The sequence below is a fragment of the Anser cygnoides genome, chromosome 3, assembly GCF_040182565.1.
Source record: "Anser cygnoides isolate HZ-2024a breed goose chromosome 3, Taihu_goose_T2T_genome, whole genome shotgun sequence".
Taxonomy (NCBI): Eukaryota; Metazoa; Chordata; class Aves; order Anseriformes; family Anatidae; genus Anser; species Anser cygnoides.
Window position 1 is genome coordinate 72,977,564 of NC_089875.1, and position 21,337 is coordinate 72,998,900.

The 21,337-nt window shown below is 42.0% G+C and overlaps 1 protein-coding gene across 6 annotated transcripts in view; it reads left to right on the forward strand.

The window, feature by feature from the left end:
- The window catches only part of SLC22A16 (solute carrier family 22 member 16), a 39,906-nt gene that overhangs the window by 11,359 nt on the left and 7,210 nt on the right, over window positions 1-21,337 (forward strand). For 4 of the 6 annotated variants that reach the window (XM_013175581.3, XM_048081119.2, XM_048081120.2 and 1 more), the window contains 4 exons: window positions 7,451-7,927; window positions 16,929-17,046; window positions 18,898-19,447; window positions 21,052-21,179. In XM_013175581.3, coding sequence (XP_013031035.3) covers window positions 7,451-7,927; window positions 16,929-17,046; window positions 18,898-19,447; window positions 21,052-21,179 — 1,273 coding nt within the window. Of the gene's footprint in view, window positions 1-3,953; window positions 3,980-4,798; window positions 6,927-7,450; window positions 7,928-16,928; window positions 17,047-18,897; window positions 19,448-21,051; window positions 21,180-21,337 lie in introns of those variants that run through there. The other 2 variants (XM_066994426.1, XM_013175587.3) reach the window with 2 other exon arrangements.

Consider the following 21,337-nt stretch of genomic DNA (forward strand, 5'->3'; position numbering starts at 1 on the left):
ACCAGGTTTTTGTTGTTTGCTTTAATTTAAGCAGAGTTTTCTTCTTGTGTTTGTGTGCATGTCAAGAGTCATTTACATAGATAGAACGTGCAATAAAAAGGACCTGCCATAGCCACTGCTAAAGGTAAACATTCCCAAAAGATAGTATGAAAATTAATGGTACTCTTCTTGCAAAACCTTGAAACCCAAGCATAGGAAACATATCTCAGATACCAGTTTGTTCTGGTAGCTGGCAACAATGTCTTTTTAATGACTCTTCCAGACAATGTAAAAATGATGCATATGGACAAAAAGTATATGAGAAAAGGCTGTTTGGATGAATGGAAAGTGTTTGTCATACCACTCAACAAATGCTGGCATCACTTCACTTTGAGTGAGTTTGCTCATCTGACGCCTAGATACAGATCCATAAAGAAATGATAGCTGGGATAGAAGTGTTGGAGTTCTTCAGAAAATCAGTTCTAAAAGATTGTAAGAATGTTTTGGTGTCTGCTATTCAGTGAGTGCATATTGATGCACACATTACGACTAGTGATGATGTATAGATCCTGGGGCACCCCGGATTTCTACAGGCTTTCTTATTCCTATTGCATCTGTGCTGTTGGTGTGTTTATCTGCATCCAACACAGCATCTTCTTCCTCTGAACACCAATTCTGGAAACGACCATTTTGCTGATGTGGGCTGAGACCAAGTCTTTGCATAGTTTAAACCACCCCTACCTAGGAGGGAAGGAAGTTTGCTCTTGACGCTGCAAGGCAAATAAGGCCATGTCAGTTGTGCATTTAAGGCTGCTTCCAAATCTGCCTCTCTGTACCATAGCAAAAATACTGCTCCCGAGTCTCATTCAGCTCCTTTCCTCTCAAATAATAAATGTGGAAGTGTACAGAAGTGCATAACAGTTTTTTGGTTTAAAGTGGAAAGAATGCTGAATGGCTTTTTTCACATTTAAAAAAAAAAAAAAGCATGGAATACAGAGCTAAAAGCGGTCACTGAACACAAATTCTTTCAGAAATAGTAAATATCTGGAATTTTCTTTCCACCGAAGCCATCCTGTTGAGTGTAGACTGCACAGCAAAAACAGGCCATGTTTTCTGACTAAGCAGTTTGCTAACAAGGTGGTTGAAAAGGCAAACAGTCAAAATAGTTCTTGTAAAACCTGTGGAATAGTACAAGTCTCTTGTTAATCACAGCACAGCCTTGTCGCTCTATCATGCACTGAAAGGATTTTTAAAGTTTTATATTAGCTTTTGAGGAGAATCTAATATATTTGCTTTGAATCTATTATCTTTTTATCTCTAATCTATTTTTTTATTCCCTAACATCTACGTGTCTATGTCCGCTTCAGATATTGCTGCCTCCCAGATGTACCACCTTGCAAATAGACTGCTGCAGATAGTTTGCCTGGATGGAAAACAAATTAAATCAAGCAACTGATCTGGCTTGTTTTTGTTATTTTAATCATCATCTGTTCTGACGTTTTTTCAAGTAAGATCAGTTTTCCAGATAAAATCCACAGCCGGGCCACATAAAAAGTACCACCACATCTGAGGGAAGTCTCAGGGGATCACTGTGTCTCGGGGTAAATAAACAGTGGGAAAAGAGAGGGAAGGAAATATCTTATGATGACAGTGCCACAGGGTATGTTGTGTCATGAGAATACAGCCAGAGTGGCAGTGGTCTGAGATCTAGTTCATTATCTTTATGCAAGACTGTTTCTTCATTTCAGGTACTGAAATTGCAATATTAACATTTGCTTTTCTTAGGTCATAAAACCTGTGCAGAAGAGTCAGAAAATGCATTTTTTTTTCTTTTTTTTTTTTCTGAAAGCAGTAAACTGAAAAAAGAATTAATTGGGGCGAAATTTCACAAAAATATTTTAGGAAGGGCTGGCACATTTTCATGCTGTGTCTTGCTCAAGCTTTTATGAAGACAGTTTTATGCTCATTTGACTTCTGGCATTCATTAAGCGCCTCTATACTGGAGCAGTAACCTACAAAGTCTTCTTGACTTCTATATTTGACACTCCTGGCAAGAGTGACAAAATGTACTTGCCAAATAATTATCTCCCATGGCAAGTCACTGAAGAGATGGAAAAATACTGTGAAGAGCCAGAGATTATCATACTTTTTAGGACAGTCATCATGTTCACAGATCTTAAAAATGGCAAAAGGAATATGTTTTAAGAAGAAAAATAACATATAAAATGTTATTGAAAATTACTGCTTGCAATGATATGCATTACTTAATCTGATATGTGTATGTGAGGATAACTGGCATATAAAATATCCTCCCCAAAACCGGCCTTTTTTGAAATCAGCTCCGGAAAACAGATCTCAGACTTTGCTGAGAGAAGCCTTGCCTTCTCTTGGTGAATGTTGGTAGTATTTATTCCTATGGCAATGCGATTTTCTTAACATTTGGAGGTGTGAGCAACACTCTTTACATGTCAGGGAAATTTAACTTATTTTGAAATGGAGTTTGGTGTGGTTACTAAAAGGGTTGTATTACATGGTTGCCAGCGATTGAGAGCTTTAAGCTTAGTAATAGAGGATTTCTTCTCAACCCAGCATTCTTAACTCAAGTATTAGGGGAAGAAGTCAATCATTTACAGCAGGTAGCGAGGACAGTGCAGACTTTAACCCCTGCCTCATGGGCAGCGAAGTGCACGGGTTCTGCTGTCGCCTACTGCCACAGCCCAGCCTGCTGCAGTGCGGGGTGCCCAGGGTCCCTGAGCTGCCCCCCGGGCCAGTCCTCCTGCAAAGAGGAGTTGGCTCATGCTGCGTGAGCACGGCCAGGAAGCAGCCCCAGGATTTTAAGGCTGGGCAAGGGTAGCGATACAGCCACACCAGGAGGCTGGGACAACTCGTGCACCCGGCTGTGCGAAGGGAGGGGTCCCCGGCTAGCCACGGAGCAGATTCGTGTGCCTCCTTGCTCAGCACCCTCTGCTGCCCTGTCCACACTTGTGGCAAACCGGTGTCTGTCATGAGGCTGTGGCTCTCTCTGTCCTGTATCCGTTCTGCAGCTGCTGTGGCAAGCAAAGCTCAATGCGTCTATAGTACTCTCCCATCCCACATATCATCCTCCTTACATACTTTTCATGCTTTCTATATGTTGTCACTGACAGCTGAATTAACTCCTTTTTGGTAACTACGCAAGTTAATGAATTTCCTGACCTCTGTGCCACCAGCCTTTCTAGAAGAAAAGCTCTTCCTACCCGCAGGAAATACTCAGCAGTTCACAAGGTTGGACTTTTTAATCCGACATCGTCGTGTATTCAGCAGTGAATTTTCTCTTCACATCGAAGGAGGGATTTTAGGTTTTGGTGTGTGTATTTACTGAAAGAGCCCTAGCCAGCCCATTGTGGAATTTTACTGGAGAAAGCAGTACAGCGTTTTTACAGGCAGGGAAGCAGCGGAGGCAGAGCTGCGGGATGCCTTCAGCCACCAGTGCTGCCATACACTTCTGTAGCTCCACATCTGGCCTTACTCTCTCCTATTCCTGCTTCTCTTGCCTGCTCCTTGGCTTCTTTATTGAACAGTTAGAGGTTAAAAACAGTGAAGTCCATCCTGCAAGATTCAGCAACAGCACGGCCATTCTGTTGTAAAAACACATTTTCATGTTCTTAAATCAGAAACAGCATGAATTATGTCTATCACTGTGTATCTATGAATTATGTCTATCACCATGTATCTGTCATACTGTTTGACTTTTTGTGTTCGCTTAGCATAGGTGCTACAAATGAAGTAACAGAAATAATGACACTGTAGAGTGGATTTCTTTGGAGCTGAATAAGATTTTTATAACATTGAAAACTGAAGAACACTTTTACAAGAACCAGTTATATCTAGTTCTAAGTTAAACCCTTGAAAGATGGGTGAAAAGTGGCATGGCACAGATATTTCTCTAAAATAAATCCTGCATTGCTTTTTATAGAGTTGGACACTGCTCTATGGGACACAAAGGAAAAATGAGGAAAGGGTAAGGGATTGCAATTTATACAGTTTTAGATAGCAACTAGACAGGGAAAACAGATAATTTTTTATGAATAAATGATAGGAGACAAGGAAGATTTATTCAAGGTTGCACAAGGATGTTTTATAAGCTGCTGATAGTCTTACACTGAAAAAGGGGACATCGAGATTAGATTTAATGAGAAACTTTCCAACAGAAAGCTTTGATAGTAGAGCAGTCTGTCAAAATGGTTATAGAAGCGCGATCACAAGTGCTCAGGAAGATAAAAAATGAAACTCTCAAGGGAGAAGTTAGTGCAGAGATTAGCTGGAAATGATCCAAACTATGGCCCTAGCGATGCTCTCGGGATTTGGGTTTTACAAAAATGATGCAGAGCAATGGTTCATGCCATCTTCTCAGCTCATATCCTAACAGGTTGTTATCTTCTTTTGAGCCTCTCTGACAAAAAGGGAAATAATTTTTATTTTTTTTTCTCACTCTTACTGGGCAGAAGAGAGATGATGAACCTGGAGTTTCTTGTGCTGGGAAAGCTAATTAGTAAGCTCAAGATGAATGTATGGGAGTTTGAAATTATTTCATTCTTCCTGTGTCTGGGAAGTATCAACTGGGCTATCTGACACTACAATGTCTTGTTGCATAATGACAAATATTGCAAATAGTAGGCATCCTGGTTCAAACCATGCTACTTTTTATTACCTAGTAGAAGATGTAACTGCGCAGTTTCTAGGGTTTTAATTTGCTAATCTGCTAGAGGTCATCTAGTCTTGATTTTAGCCAATTCTGCATGCTGCAACAATAGCCCAAGTTACTGAATTTGGTCTTCCTCTGCTATTTTTAAAACTTGTCTTTTGATGAGAACAGTTGCAGTTAAAATAACAGTGAAGAACTAAAAATTGTTGCTAACCATATTTGTCTGCATTAGTAGGGGGACAAAGGTAACATTTCAGAATAACCTTTGGCTTTGGGTGGTCCAAGATAGTCCAAAAGCCTTTCAGAGCAGGTTTACCCTTGCTTTAGTTTATGGTTAGGTACTTAGTCCTCAAGAAGCTGTTCTCCTGACAGGGTATCAATAGACTTAAGGGTTGCTGTTGTTACGTCCAATTTGCTCTTCACCACATCTCTCACAAGGTTTGATGAGAAAGAGCAGCACAGCACCTGTGAGAGTCTTCAAGAGGGATTTGGAACCAGCTTTTTGAGCTGCCACTGTGGGTTTAGCAATCTGGCCCTTTCCTGAGACTGCTGTTGAAAAATCAATAGATCTGTTGTCAAGAGAAAGTGGGACAAAAACCATTGCATCTAAACAGCAGCAATGCAATTGGAAAGACAGGAAATGCAAGTGGGTTTGCCTTTGCCAAGGAAAGAATTAAGCAACACGAGATAAAAGGCAGAGGAGGTTGCCCTTGGTCTAAGAAGGCCCTTGCTGCTAAGTAGGCTAATGGTATTCTTGGCTGTGTTAGGCAGAGTATCACCAGCAGGGCAAGAGGGGTGGTCCTTCTGCTCTGCTCAGCATTGGTGAGGACACACCTGGAGTTCCTGGCTGTGTCCAGTTCTGGGTCCCCAGTACAAGAGAGACCTGGAGATGCTGGAAAGAGTCCAGTGGAGGACCACCAAGATGATGAAGGGCCTGGAGCACCTCTCCTGTGAGGAGAGGCTGAGAGAGCTGGGGCTGTTCAGCCTGGAGAAGAGGAGGCTCAGGGGGATCTCATCAATGTGTAGAAATACCTGAAGGGAGGAGGCAAAGAGGACGGAGCCAGGCTCTTTTCAGTGGTGCCCAGTGCCAGGACCAGAGGCAGTGGGCACAAAGCGTAACACAGGAGGCTCCCTCTGAGCCCCAGGCAGCCCTTCTGTGCTGTGCGGGTGACGGAGCACAGGCACAGGTTGCCCACAGAGGCTGTGGGGTCTCCTCCTTGGAGATCTTCAAAAGCCACCCGGACCTGATCAAGCATCTCTGGGTGTCCCTGCTTGAGCAGGGGTTGGAGCAGGTGGCCTGCAGAGGGCCCTGCCCGCCTCAGCCCTCCTGTGATGCTGTGTGAGATGAGGATGGTGGGTGGAGTTAGTTTACACTAGAGAACTGTTCCATTGAAAACGTTATTTGGACATTAAGACAATGTATCCAGCAAATTCTATTTAAGTACCTTGGCTCTGGGTAGTTCAGAAATTCATTAGAAACTGTGGTGACAGATGATTAAAGGTCCTAGGCCAGGTTCTGTTGCAGACTTTATCAGAGAAATTCAAGGCTAGATTGGATACATATCAGAGAGGAGTGATCTGGAGGTTGCATTTGTTACAGGCACACAAGACATTACATGGCAATTGTTTTTTAGGCATTGTTTCCTGTAACTTCAGCAGAGACTCTGGTCATGTTCAAAAAATCTTTTTGTTTCTACTATCAAGGCCCAGCACATGCGGTGATAAAGATGTGTATATAGAAGCACACCGAATGCTTCTTCAAGTTAGCGCAATTGATTGGCCTCCAGTAAATAAGAACTGGAGGAAAAAGCAAAGAGACATTTTTTTTTCTGAACAAATGTACTAATTCTGTGCATAATTATAAGTTAATTGAGGAAAAGATTCCTTATGTTTAGACTGTCAGAAGCTATCCTAAAATTTGCAATCAGTGATACTAGTTCATTGCAAGTCTTTTGACATTCAGAATATGTGTGCATTTTATACACAACGATTTGCTTGCACCTCAAGCATATTTGAAAAGCTGTTAAAATGCCAGAATTCAGGCTATGTATAAAACATTCTTTTAGTATGTTTGTTTTATGATACAATCTTTAATGCATAACTGCACACCCTGCTTAAGCGCAAACCCAGCCCAAATTACAGCTATGTTTTGGTACAAAGCCTTTCACACTGTTCACATTCTGTCTTCTTACATGTGTCTACATGTATTCTCTCTTTGTCTTTCAGAGGCAATAAAGCGAGGTAGAAGATAGGTCGAGTACAGGTACATGGATACAGTGAGGTGAAATGAAGGGCATAATGTGTTTGCTCTGTTTTATTTGATGTGCCTATCTCTATCCCTCAGAAACTGAGGTTGCGACATTTTGGTTCCTCTAACCATTCCAGTAATCTTAGGCCTTGTTTTGAGGGATGTACTAGATGGGATCGTAGGATGGGGAGTTACCTCAAATTCTGTATTTAAGTTAAGAATTGTTTCTTTTTAAATGGTCTTCTCTGTGTAGAGCTGTACATGTGTCTAAGAGCAGCATTTATTTTTTTGACAAAAGGGACACCTGATATTTCCTGCAGATAGATGGCTTCTGCTGAGCATCTTTTCTCATCTTTGGTCTCTTGCAGAGCTTAGCTAATTTTGAAGCCATACTGTAACAAACCACTAGACGCTAGATGATGCCTCCATTTACAACTTTGCCAAAATGATTGGGCTGATCCTAGCGAAATGGTTGTGTTGATGGTTTTGTGTATATAGAGGGCTTTTCTTCAGTGAACCTTTTTTCTTTCCCTTTGCAGATTTCAAGCATGTGTTTATTTTGCGTCTGTCTTTCAAGCTATGTCATGTGGCATCCATTACTTAGCATCTGTGTTTATGGCTGTTACTCCTAACTTCGTATGTGGGATCCCTGGGAACGTGAGTAGTGTTCTCTTCTACAACTCCTCTGAAGCAAGTCTAGAGGACATCTGGACGACATGGACATCAACAGAGAATTACATTGTAGTCCAGCTGGAAGATGGAGAAATCTGGGAACTTAATCAATGCAGCAAGGCCAAACGAGAAGCCAGTTTGGATCTAGCATATGAATATAGAGGCAACAAGTCCGTATTTTCTTGTTCTGATGGATTTCTTTATGATGATACAAAATGGAAGAGCACAGTTGTTACACAGTGGGATCTGGTCTGTGACCGAGAATGGCTTGCAAAATTAATCCAGCCTACATTCATGCTTGGAGTCTTGGTTGGAGCCGTGATTTTTGGTGATATCGCTGACAGGTAAAGTTCCATCCTCTCAATATTGTAGGCTCAGGCTGCAGTAACTCCATGTGTATCTATCTGTTTTGTTGTTTTATTTATTGTGTATGAATTTAGGAGGTTTTGATATTGTTTTATTCACAGATATGCTTAACTCATTTTTTTTCCTGTTGCAAGTATAAGTTTTAAAATGTGTTTGCAAATCATTTGCATTTGGAATTTATTTCCTACTTCATATCATCTATTGTTAATCCCTTAAATTTTGCTATGCAGCTAGTGTTTTGCCCTTAGATTAATTTTTTTATTGTTATTATTTTTTTAATGGGAATTGTAGTAGTAGTATTAGCAATAGTAAAACCTGGGAGTAGGTTTTCACCTCATTTTCCATGAGGAAAGATACCTCCTGGTATATGCCTGTTTATTTCTGGATATGATGAACAGCTGAAGGGCTTCATCCCAACTTCCGTCATGAATACAGCTCTGTGGGACCGATCCAAAGGCTTTGAGGGTTTGATCAAGCCCCTTTTTTTTCTTGCTTTCCAATTGCAGTTTTTCCCTAAAAGGTTAGTTTAAACATCAGTTTCTTGAAGGTTGGTTCAGACAGGAGGAAAATTGGTCATCAGCGAGCTTTGCTGTGGTTCCCGTTATTTATTAGCATGATCAGAGTTATGTTTGGGCCCGAGGAGCGACAGCCGGTGCAGGGCCTCCATCAGAGCTGTCCTGTGGTTGTGGTGCCAAGGCTGTCCTTCAGCCAGCCCCCTCTGGCTCTGCCTCCCTGGGTGTTTTCTGAGGTCATGCACTGAGAGCCAACTTCACAGACAGGCTCGGAAGCAGCAGTGAGATCCAGGAGGTATGCCTGTGTCCTCCTGCGTCTCTTAGTTTTCTCTCTCAACACAAATGCCTCAGAAGAACACCTAGCTGTACCTGTCTGTCCACGTGGCATTCTGATTTCAAAGGTACATTGTGCTGTCCTAGGCAGTTTATATACTTGTGTTTTGATTTGAAGACTCCTTCAGTGTTACTTATTCTATAAAGGAGCTTGTTGACTAACAGCTCTGTTAGATGGACAATGAAGATGTATTCCACGGCTAAAAGTATGAGCAGGAAAAGGAGACTAGGCACATTGTTCATTAGGACAGCACTGTGGTGTGACAACATGGGAATGCAAATCAAAGATGATCTTCCTTTAATTTGTCTTCTGGAACACATGGAGTCAATCCTTCCTCCTTATTCAAGGATTTGTAAAACCATATTTAATACAAAACCAGAATATAATGCCAACATTTGTTCTGTGTCCCTTTAAATCATTCATGGCTTTATTAATTAATACCCAGACATGATTTATGAGGTTACGATCATATTGTTCTCATTTCCATTAATTCAAGCCATGGACAGCCAGTTGAGATAATACACACATCCCGAGTTGCAGATTTACAACCATGGATTTACAGCTGAAAGTTATTTTCTGACACATCCTGGCTGGTGAGAAATATGTTTGTGGGTTCCTCCCATTCCCAATTAACAGATTTCCCAACAGAAGAGCCCGGACAGCTGGGACTCACTGGGATCTCTTCTGGCAGGGATCAGAGACCAAATGTGAATGATGACTCCTTCCTCCCAGACCTTGACCTGGAGTCAGGGCTGGAGAAAAATAGGAGGGCGCTGGAAAGAGCTATGCCATGTTGCTGTTTGGGCTACACCGCCTGTTTACAACGTCACTTCCCAGAGTTGTTTTGTTATAGTACCAAATATTCACGGAGAACAGACAAACAAGCCCCCACCCCTGAAAGTCCTCAAACTCTCCATCTAAATGTAATATCTACATCTGTGAAAAGCTGTTTGCATTGGAGTAGGTAGTAGAGTCCAAGATATAATATTATCAGGGAATAAAAATGATTCTGTACATTTTGTAGACAAAATGGAATAAAATGATTCCTCAATAGAGTGTTGTGTAGTAGACTGCAGATTTCTAGGTCTTCTCCTCGGTTGAGCTTCTCATTGTTAGCACACACTTGTTAGCGTAGCAACCACATAACCACCAAGTGATTATATGAAGGTGCTTTATTCAGCGCTGGAAGCCGGGGCAGGTGCCCAAATCTGGCTTCAAGTCCCGTTACTTCCCAGCCATTATTTATACATACAATATTGCGTCAGGTATACATATTCATTACAGGTTGCAACATCAGCCTCGCTTTTCATTCTAATTAGCTCCCCTCCCCTTTGCACATGCGTGGCGCACTCTGGTGGTCGTCCAGGTGGTCGTCCAGATGAAGTAAGGAGTCTTCCTCTCCGCTGAACTCTTTCACCTTTCTCACTCGACGCATGCTCCCTTCGCTCCTTGATTCTGCTTCAACTCATTTCATCATCTCCAGGCCCTTATCCAAGGTCAGGTTGCACCTATTCCCTCCCAGGGTTCCCCTTCAACGATTCCTTTAAATGTTCAGTGTACTCCCTAGGTTTCCAGTATACATAGATTACTTGATAATGTAAGTACATTTAATAATATTTAATTATACCGTATGATCCATCACCTGAGAAACATTAATAGAACATCCATTCGATTCTCCCCAACACTAACATTTCCCCCCTTTGAAAATACTTCACTCATACCAAGAGCAAGTATTTTCATTACTATTAGGTTGAATCAGGTTAGTAGAAGTTAGTGAGTATAACTTGATATAGAGATTAGTAAGTATAATCTTAACGCATCTTCGTTAGTCTACTATCTTATTGATTCCTCTATGCCTGCTTGTTAACGCTAGTACTATAGGATGGGGGTGGAGTAAGTGGGATAGGGTGTTCTGGGTGATTCCCAGTAACCTACTAACCTCCTTAACCACATTGGCAATGAAATGTGGTCCCCTGTCTGAAGAAATACCCAATGGTACACCAAATCTAGGGATTATTTCCTGTAGTAACCATTTTACCGTTTCCTTTGCTTGGTTGGTGCGACAGGGAAGGGCCTCCGGCCATCCTGAAAAAGTATCAACCCCTACCAATAGGTATTTATAACCTCTTGCTTTAGGCAGTTCCACGAAATCTATTTGCCAGTAATCTCCAGGCTCTATTCCAGCTCTAATTCTCCCCATCTCAGCATGTTTCCTTGCTACCGGGTTATTCTTTAAGCAAAGCTCACATTTTGACATTACTGACTTTGCCATTGTTAACATGTGTACCGAGATGACACCTCGTTTCAAATAGGTCACCATTGCTCCTGCACCCCAGTGACATTCATTATGTTTTATTTGTAAGATTTCTCGCATTACTATAGGAGGCACTATAAGTTGTCCTGTCGCAGTCGCATACCAGCCGTCAGGATTCTTCTGGGCCTTCATCAAATTTGCAAGTCTCTCATCTTCTGCTGAATACTTTGGGTCTTTAGGTAATTTAAAACAAGAGAGGCCTACCTTCGATGGAATTAGAGCCATTACTTTCCGTACTTCACGCGCGACCTTCCGGGCCGTCAAATCTGCCAATCTGTTACCTTCTGCAATCTCTGACATCCCTCCTTGATGAGCTTTACAATGCATTATGGCCACCTGTTGGGGTTTCTGTACAGCTGTTATTAATTTCAATATTTCTTCCTGATATTTTATATTAGTCCCTTGTGAGGATAGCATTCCCCTTTCTTTCCATAATGCCCCATGTACGTGGACTACCCCGAATGCATATTTTGAATCTGTCCAAATATTCACATTCTTACCCTCGCTTAGTTCCAGGGCTCGCGTCAGGGCGACTATTTCTGCTCGTTGGGCTGAAGTCCCCGGAGGTAGGGAATTTGCCTCGATCACTACCTTTGATGTAGTTACTGCGTATCCTGCATAACGAGTCCCATTTTCCACGAAGCTGCTTCCATCCGTGAAAAGTTCCCAATCTGGTCTCTCCAGAGGCTGATCTTTTAAGTCTGTTCTGCTGGCATAGGTATGTTCGATGATCTCCACGCAATCATGACTGAGGTCTCCTTCCTCCGCAGTTGTTCCTAGAAACACTGCTGGGTTCAATAGGTTAGTAGTTCTTAAGATTCATTCGGCTGGGCGATAGCCAATGGCCCCCCTTTTGCCTGTATTAAAAGGACTGTGGCTGCCACGGCCCTTAAACACGAGGGCCATCCGGCGCTTACCGCATCCAATTGTTTAGAAAAATACCCCACAGGTCTTTTCCAGCTCCCAAGTCGCTGGGTCAGTACTCCTAATGCCAATCGTTGTCTCTCATGCACAAACAGCTGAAAGTCCTTTGATAAGTCCGGCAAGCCCAAGGCAGGCGCCTTTATCAGGGCTTCTTTTAATTTCTTAAAGGCCTCTTGTTGTGGCTTCCCCAGGTAAATGTACAGGCCTTTTGGGTTTCATAGAGGGGCTTTGCTATGAGTCCATAGTCCATTACCCACAGTCTACACCACCCGGCCATACCTAGGAAAGCCCGTAGTTCGTGCAGATTTCGCGGCTCGGGGATTTCACAAATAGCTTGTATTCGGTTAACTCCCAATTTTCTTTGTCCTTGAGAAATTTCACATCCCAAATAAATTACTGTTGTGCACGCGATTTGTGCCTTTTGTTTAGAAACCTTGTACCCATTTAGTCCCAATTGATTCAAAATATCAACAGTTACCTGAATACATTCTGACTCTCCTTCGGTAGCTATTAATATATCGTCCGCATATTGTAGCAGCAAGTATCGGTCCTTTGGTACCTGAATCTGTTCTTGGTTAATCCAGTCTTCTATTTCTTTAGCTAGTTGACTGCCGAAGAGGGTCGGGCTATTCTTGAATCCTTGAGGCAACCTTGTCCAGGTTAGTTGCATCTTTCGTCCGTTCCGTGGATTTTCCCATTCAAAAGCAAAAAGCTTTCTACTTTCCTTGTCAATGGGTATGCAGAAGAAGGCGTCTTTTAAATCAATTACCGTAAACCACTTATATTTTTCTTTTACAGATGTTAACAATGTATAAGGATTAGCCACCACTGGGTGAATATCTTTTGTTATTTCGTTTATCGCCCTAAGGTCCTGCACTAGCCTGTATTCCCCATTAGGTTTCTTTACTGGGAAAATTGGGGTATTATATTCAGATTTGCATTCCTCCAGAATGTGGTAGCTAAGAAATTTATCTATAATCTTTACTATCCCTAGCCTAGCTTCTAGCTTCAACGGGTACTGTTTAATCCGTACCGGTCGGGCCCCTTCCTTAAGTTCAATTTTTACTGGCTGGGCTAGTTTTGATTTTCCAGGCTATTTCCAACAGCCTATCCAAATTTCTCAAATCTGCACCTTCTAACTTTTGCAATTTCATCCTAATATCCTCTTGGGCTTGTCCCAAGAAAGTGAGTGCTAATTGAGCTTTAGCTTGCTCAGTCTCTACGTCTAAATCTGTATATTTCTTAGCAGTTTCTTTCAATCTCTCTAAAAAAGGCGGAAGGTGATTCCGCTTTTTCTTGCCTGACATTATACAATTTTGACCAATTTATGGTCCGGGGCATGGCATTCTATACCCCGATTTGTACCCAATCTTGATATCTCTTCAGCCTCCTTATTCCATCCCCTGTGTTATAATCCCATTGGGGATCCTCAGTGGGGAAGTTTTGATCTAGATTTCCAAGCACTAATCCATTTCATATATCTTCTCGGGCTCTCTCTCTGGCTGCCCGCAATACCATGTCTTTTTCTGTCGAGTCCATCAAAGTATCCAGGATCACCTGGAGATCATCCCAATCGGGATTTTGGGTTTTAATTATCATTTTCATTACCCTGGCTCTGGGTTTTCCCTGTAGGTGCCGGCTGCTTGTTTCCATATCATTAAGTCCCCAGCTGAAAAAGGCACCTTGACATATACCGGTCCTTCTGTCCCCACTCCTCGCCTGAGGAGAGCGATTATTTTCCCTCCCTGTTCGTTTATAGTTTCTCCTGCCCTTCGCTGTTGCCGGGTCCTATGTGACACGGGGAGACTAAAATCGGGGATTCTCCATCACTACTGCTATCTTCCTTTTCTCTTTTCCCTCCCTGTCCTGGCTCTTCCGGCGGAGCCGACGGCGCAACTTCCAGATCAATATTTCCATTATTATATTATTATATTATATTATTATATTATTATATACATTATTATATTATTATATACATTATTATATTATTATATTATATTATTTCCCATAATACTTATTATTCTCTATTGCCTGATGCTGTATACAGCGTCCCTCCTTAGTACATGCACAACAACGTTCCTCAGTTTAAACTTCAAGCACCATTATTCCACAAGCATGCTGCCATTCAGGCTTTCGGCGCAAATAAAAGAATAATTCCACATACGGCAGTTCATCATATTTTCCTTCCCACTTACAAAATAGCATTATTGTAAAATTGTATTATATTGCAATGTTCCATTCTCAGGCCAAGTTTCTTGGTCCTCTAGTTTATACTGTGGCCACCAAATATTACAATAATCAATCAGCTTTCCTTTCCGCATTTCTTGACCAAAACCTCCCTCTTTCCAGTGTGCTAGCAAACACCCCAGCGGGGATGTCCGCGGGATAGGTACATCTTTTCCCAGAATTTCTTTAATCTTTTTCATTTTGAGCTTATGATACGGACCCAAAAGCTGCCGGAGCAGCAACACACTCTCCCGAAAGCTGCCGGAGCAGCAACACACTCTCCCGAAAGCTGCCGGAGCAGCAACACACTCTCCCGAAAGCTGCCGGAGCAGCAACACACTCTTCCGAAAGCTGCTGGAGCAGCAACACACTCTCCCGAAAGCTGCAGCAACACACTCTCCCGAAAGCTGCCGGAGCAACAACACACTCTCCCGAAAGCTGCCGGAGCAGCAACACACTCTCCCGAAAGCTGCAGCAACACACTCTCCCGAAAGCTGCTGGAGCAACAACACACTCTCCCGAAAGCTGCAGCAACACACTCTCCCGAAAGCTGCCGGAGCAGCAACACACTCTCCCGAAAGCTGCAGCAACACACTCTCCCGAAAGCTGCTGGAGCAACAACACACTCTCCCGAAAGCTGCAGCAACACACTCTCCCGAAAGCTGCAGCAACACACTCTCCCGAAAGCTGCTGGAGCAACAACACACTCTCCCGAAAGCTGCAGCAACACACTCTCCCGAAAGCTGCTGGAGCAACAACACACTCTCCCGAAAGCTGCAGCAACACACTCTCCCGAAAGCTGCCGGAGCAGCAACAGCACACTTTCCAGAAGCTGCCGGAGCAGCAGTGTGCTTTCCCAAAAGCTGCCGGAGCAGCAGCGTGCTTTTCGCTAAAAAGCTGCCGGAGCAGCAGCAGCACGCTTTCTACATACCAATAATACCTGGTGCTGACCCTTCAGCACAAACCAATACAGTTACCAATGCCGAACCTGCAGAGCTTTCGCTCTGTCTAACGGACGGCGCCTAGGCTTACCCCGGGAGCTCCCTGCCCAACCGAGCGTGGCTTTCGCCGCGTCTGACCGGCAGGCTTTCCCAACCAAATCGGTACCGAATACCCAAAGTTGAAAGCACCTTTGCTTACCACTCCAGTGGTACGTCGTGAGCAGCGGAGGTCGGTCGTGGTCGACTGCTCCCCGAGAATCCCTCGGTGCCGGCTGGAGCGAAACCGAGACACGAGCCGCCTCAGCAGTGCCCACGCTGTCCCATCTGGGTCGCCAAAATGTTAGCGTAGCAACCACATAACCACCAAGTGATTATATGAAGGTGCTTTATTCAGCGCTGGAAGCCGGGGCAGGTGCCCAAATCTGGCTTCAAGTCCCGTTACTTCCCAGCCATTATTTATACATACAATATTGCGTCAGGTATACATATTCATTACAGGTTGCAACATCAGCCTCGCTTTTCATTCTAATTAGCTCCCCTCCCCTTTGCACATGCGTGGCGCACTCTGGTGGTCGTCCAGGTGGTCGTCCAGATGAAGTAAGGAGTCTTCCTCTCCGCTGAACTCTTTCACCTTTCTCACTCGACGCATGCTCCCTTCGCTCCTTGATTCTGCTTCAACTCATTTCATCATCTCCAGGCCCTTATCCAAGGTCAGGTTGCACCTATTCCCTCCCAGGGTTCCCCTTCAACGATTCCTTTAAATGTTCAGTGTACTCCCTAGGTTTCCAGTATACATAGATTACTTGATAATGTAAGTACATTTAATAATATTTAATTATACCGTATGATCCATCACCTGAGAAACATTAATAGAACATCCATTCGATTCTCCCCAACACTAACACACTCACTTGTTTAGGTACAAGTGAGTATGCTAGGCAAATTTTCTCCCTGAGGTATGGGAATAAGACAGACAAACATTAGTTCATTTTTAATAAGCACCCTTCTTTTGCACTGGAAAGTACTATGCTGTTGATGAGAAAGTAGTACTTAACCCGTGTTTTTTTTTGTTTTTTTTTTTTTACTGTTACTGTACTAGCATCTGTGTTTGTACGTGCATGCATGTGTGCTGTGATGCAATCAGAAAATTCAGGGAAACCATGTAACTGTCATTTATTAGAGAATTTAACTGAAAATAATAGGACAAAGATACATTACAGAAGCCTCTAAGTACTACCCAGACTGTTTTACTTTGGCAAAAGATAGCATATGTCATCACAGGTAACTTTTGTTAGAAATTACTAACTTATTAACTAGTTATTATCTAATATAAAGTGTCTGAAAAAGTGACTATTACGTACTGACGTCATAAATAAGACAAAGTAAATTTGTGGATTAGTTACATAGAAGTTAAGCTTGATACTAGACATGAGCATATGTAACACCACTTCTGCGCTTTGATTCCAGCCAAGAATTCTGGAATGGAAGCTCCTTCCGTAGGAGTTTCCTTTCTCTTTGGTTTAGCTGGAAATTTACTGAAAAATTAAGAATTTTCTTTCTCACATGGTAAGGAAAATACGGGAAACTAATCCAGTGGTTCTGTGGTGAGTGAAAGTCTTAAGTACAGTATTTTCAGACTCACTTCCCGACAGGGTCTCTGAAGTTGCAGTTTTATTTTGACAGGATGTTTATGGTTGCTCATCATTTTACTGCTGCTGTGATTTGCAGGCTGGGAAGACAGCGTGTTATGTGGTTCACAAGTGCTGGTCAGTTTCTATTTGGCATCGCAGTGGCGTTCACGTCTGACTACTACAGTTTCGTGGTCGTGCGCTTTCTCCTTGCTATGGTAAGAAAGGATGCTCACCCTGTCTCTTTTATGTGTTATTTCCTACCCCTTCTCAGGAAAACCTCCCTTTATTCTTTCTTTCCTCCCTTACTTCATTATTCTAAAGCCCCCTCTGTTGCACTTATTTCAGCAGAGCAGGGAGAGTCTGAATATTCTTGGACCACAGCACTTTTCCTCTTTGAATTAATAGAAAGCATCTGTATGAAGCAATGTTTGGTACCTCCTCCATCCCAACCTCTGCTGGACTGGTAATTAAATACCAAGTGTGAGCAGCGAATTCTGGTTTCTGCACTGCAGCTGGCATTGCATTTCTCCGTGTTGTTACAAATGGAGTATTTTTTCTTAAAGTAACAAATCTATAACAAGTATGATCTTTATCTCTGCCATTTTCAGCGATGGAGGAGAGATGCACTTTTTCTCTTCCATGCATCTCTTTGTTCTTTTAAACTGCATCTGAAGTACTCAATATATAGGTAGATGTGTTTAGCACCTAGATGTTAATACTGTACTGAAGGGTATTCCAGTATATGTGTGTATGTGTATCTATACACACATATATATAATATCTATATAATATATGTATGGTAAACAACTTTAAATTAAATTCTTACATCCAAAAGTATATTTATAGTCTCCCTATATTATGCCTCCAGAAATTAGAAGACTGTCACAAGAAAAATTATATAAAATATTTAAAAGAGGTTGGAAACTTGAAAATAATCACATCATTTATTTTTTTCCTGTGGGTGGGTAGTCAAGAGAGGAGCTTGCACCTGGAGCTCCCTTTGCCTGGTTAGAGCTCAGAATGATTTCCCAGCAGGAAAACTGCATAGTCATTTCACCCTTGATCAGTGAGATCAACAGGAGTCCCTCCACTGACTCTCTGGCTGTTGATTCTAGGGACTATGGTAGTTTATAAGAGCAAAAAGCTCTCACCAAACTGATGCTTTTTAACTGCTCAGTAGGATAGATTTGAGAGGTGAAGTTGTGAAGCTCTAGTTCTGTGCCACTGAGATCAGTGCAGCTTTTCTATCAGCATCGGTGGGCTCAGTTTATTAACTGGAAGACTTGTAACCAGAAAATCGATTTTTGAATTGATTAATCAAAATAATATACTGGAGTATTTTCTAGCATAGATTTTCTAGCTGTGTTTTGAAATGCTTTGAGTTATCAAGAGTTTAGAGTGTTACTAGAGAAATTGAAATATATATTCAAATATATATGCATTGAATGAAAAAATACTTAAATGCAGAATATGCCAGTAGTTCCATTCTGTGAGCATGGTTAGATAATGTATGAGAACCTGCAACTGTGTAAATGAGATTCTCTTCTAACATTGTAAAAAATTGATTTAATGAGGTAATTTAAAATGGTATGGAAGGTGATTCTCAGTAAATTTGTTGCTCTGTAACGTGCAGACTCGTAATAGTCAACTTAAAAGCCAAGGTCAAGATTTTCAGAAATGGCACTTACTTCAGGGGACCTCAGTTTTCCTCGTGTCTAGTCTGTGATGTCATTAAGGACCTGATTTTTGGAGTTGAAGAACTTAGTACCACCAGCAAATTAGACTCTTTTTCAGGTATCTCCTGCTGGCTCTACCCCACTAAAGGAAAGCATCCAAAAGCCCTTCACATCTTTAAACACAGTGCCAGGTATTGTGAAAATTTGAGTGAGCTTTTTGTCCAGCTGATTTATTTTTAGGGTACCTTTTTTTTTCTGTCAGTGAGCAATATGCCATTGCAGTGCCAAGTAAATGTACACAAATGGGGAACGCTGTTAGCTGTTGCACATGGAGAATAGATACAAATCTCACACTGTGTTTTTTTTTTTTTCTCTCTCTCCCTTCCCCAGGTTTCGAGTGGCTATCTGGTTGTGGCTTTTGTTTATGTGACTGAATTTGTTGGCATTAAAGCACGAACCTGGGCTTCTATGCATGTCCATGCTTTTTTTGCTATGGGAATTATGGTTGTGGCACTCGTGGGATTTTTGGTTCGGACCTGGTGGGTCTATCAGATATTTCTCTCCATAGCAACTCTTCCCTTTGTTTTGTGCTGCTGGATGCTCCCAGAAACACCTTTTTGGCTCCTGTCAGAGGAAAGATATGAAGATGCACAAAAAGTAATAAATACAATGGCAAGATGGAACAAAGTAAGCACTCCCTGCAAAGTGGCTGAACTGTACTCAGTCCAACACGATGGTCCAGTCAGTGGCGGAACAGGTGACAATGACGCGCCCTCAGCCAAGAAGCACAACATCTTAGATCTATTTTGTAACTGGTACATTGCAAGAAGGACCATCACAGTCTGGCTGGTCTGGTTCACTGGGAGCCTGGGGTACTACGTCTTCTCCCTGAGTTCTGTCAATCTAGGAGGCAATGAATATTTAAATCTGTTTCTCATAGGTAAATATTTTTTGTACTTCATGTTGTTTCTGACAGAACTAGGACATGAAATTCAGAAATGTCTAGAGATTTGATGGCCATTTTTTTAACTTTATTCATTCAATTATGGACCTGGATCAAAAATTTTCATGTTAATTGTTCATAAAGCTGACTAACACAGGAAGGATATCATTCACGCCAAATTTCACTGTTTCTGAAAAGAAAAGAATTAAGAATGTGTTGGCATACAAAATTCTGCTCTCTCTCTTTGTGATTGTAAAACCATGTTCTATTTTTCTCCTCTTTGCCCTGCAAGCATCTAGCAGATTCACGCAAAACCCAGGGGCAGCAGATCAGCAACACAAAATTCATACTGTTCTGTTAAAAGCACAAACAAGGAGAAGATAGAAGAAGTTACTGCTATAGTCATGTGCAGTCATAACATACTATGTCAGTCAGTACAGAAAATAGATTCACAATGCTCGGAAGCAATAGTAATTTCAGTTTTCTCAAAAGTGTATTTTTAATTTAGTAAGGGTGTTCTTTTGCTGGTCTGACTGTAATCGTCCTGTGGTATGTAAGTTGTTTATAAAGGCTGCTCGGTGCATTCAAGGCCTGATCTGAAGCTCATTAAGATCAGTAGAAATATCCCATTGACTTCAGAAGACTCCAAATAGGGCACATAGCTCTGAGTCAGCAGAGGATTAAATCATGTGCTTTGTTTTATGCGATCCAGTGCTCTCAGTGAAGTGCATGTGGCTGTCCAGGTACATCAGCACGCAGGAGGACTGGGACTCTCATGAGTTCAGTTTGGGTTGTCATGTTTTATAGTATATTGGTAGTCTGGTGTGGAGAAGAGTGGATGAGTGGATAACTAAACTGTTACGATGGAATGCAGTGCATAGATCACTGTACCCACCTCTTCCAAAAATATTTTGGCAGACTGGCATACAGTGACTAGCTGCCTCTTCTTTTACCAATACAAACCTCAAAGATTGTTTCCCAGTATTATAGGTGCATCAACACAGAACATGTGCTCAGTAGAGGAATGCAGCATATTTGTTCTTATATTCTTCCCTGTCATTACACCAGACATAGGAGCATTCTTCATGAGCAAGTTGGTTTAAAACATGTCCAGACGGACTTAGGCTCAGTATAATTTATCTAGGAGCAAACCATGCTTAAACAGCATTTGTGAACAGTTCTCACCAAATGCCACTCCCTTATGGCTGCAGAAATTTTTCCACAGAACGAGACATAAGGAAGACAAAATCTGCGCACACGTGGGATATTGTAAGCAGCTGCCTTCTCTGCAAAGAGAGCCTTGCTGTTTTCTGTAATTTTCCACCCCAAAGAGACCTGGAGCTTCTCTGTGCTGTAAAATCTGCTCCACTTGTCCTTCTTCACCCCCCACTACCATATCCTAGGCCATGTTTTCTGATGCTTGTGGCCATTTCTGTGACCAAATGAACTGCCCAACACATTGATTACCTCTAGATTTGACGTACTCATGATGTGTAAGGTCAAGCTAACTTCCTAGATTAAATGAATCCCCATAAAGAATGGGGAATATAAAATGAACATGTGTAATCGTGATTTAAACCCAAATAATTTCATACTGACAGGTGCTGTGGAGTTGCCTTGCTATATCATTGCTTGCATTGGGATGGACAAACTGGGAAGGAGAAACACACTCATTCCGTTCCTTATTTTAAGTGCACTGATCTGTGTTTTAATTATGTTCATACCTCAGGTTAGTCACATACTGTTGAAAGTGTTCCTATAGTAGACATTAATTTTATAGAACCCTAAGTCTGTAGATGCAGCTGCTCTTTCTAAATGATATGGCTGATTAAAGGCTTTTTTTAAAATGCAGCTGCCAGTCAAGGATAGATTTCTGTATTTTCAGAC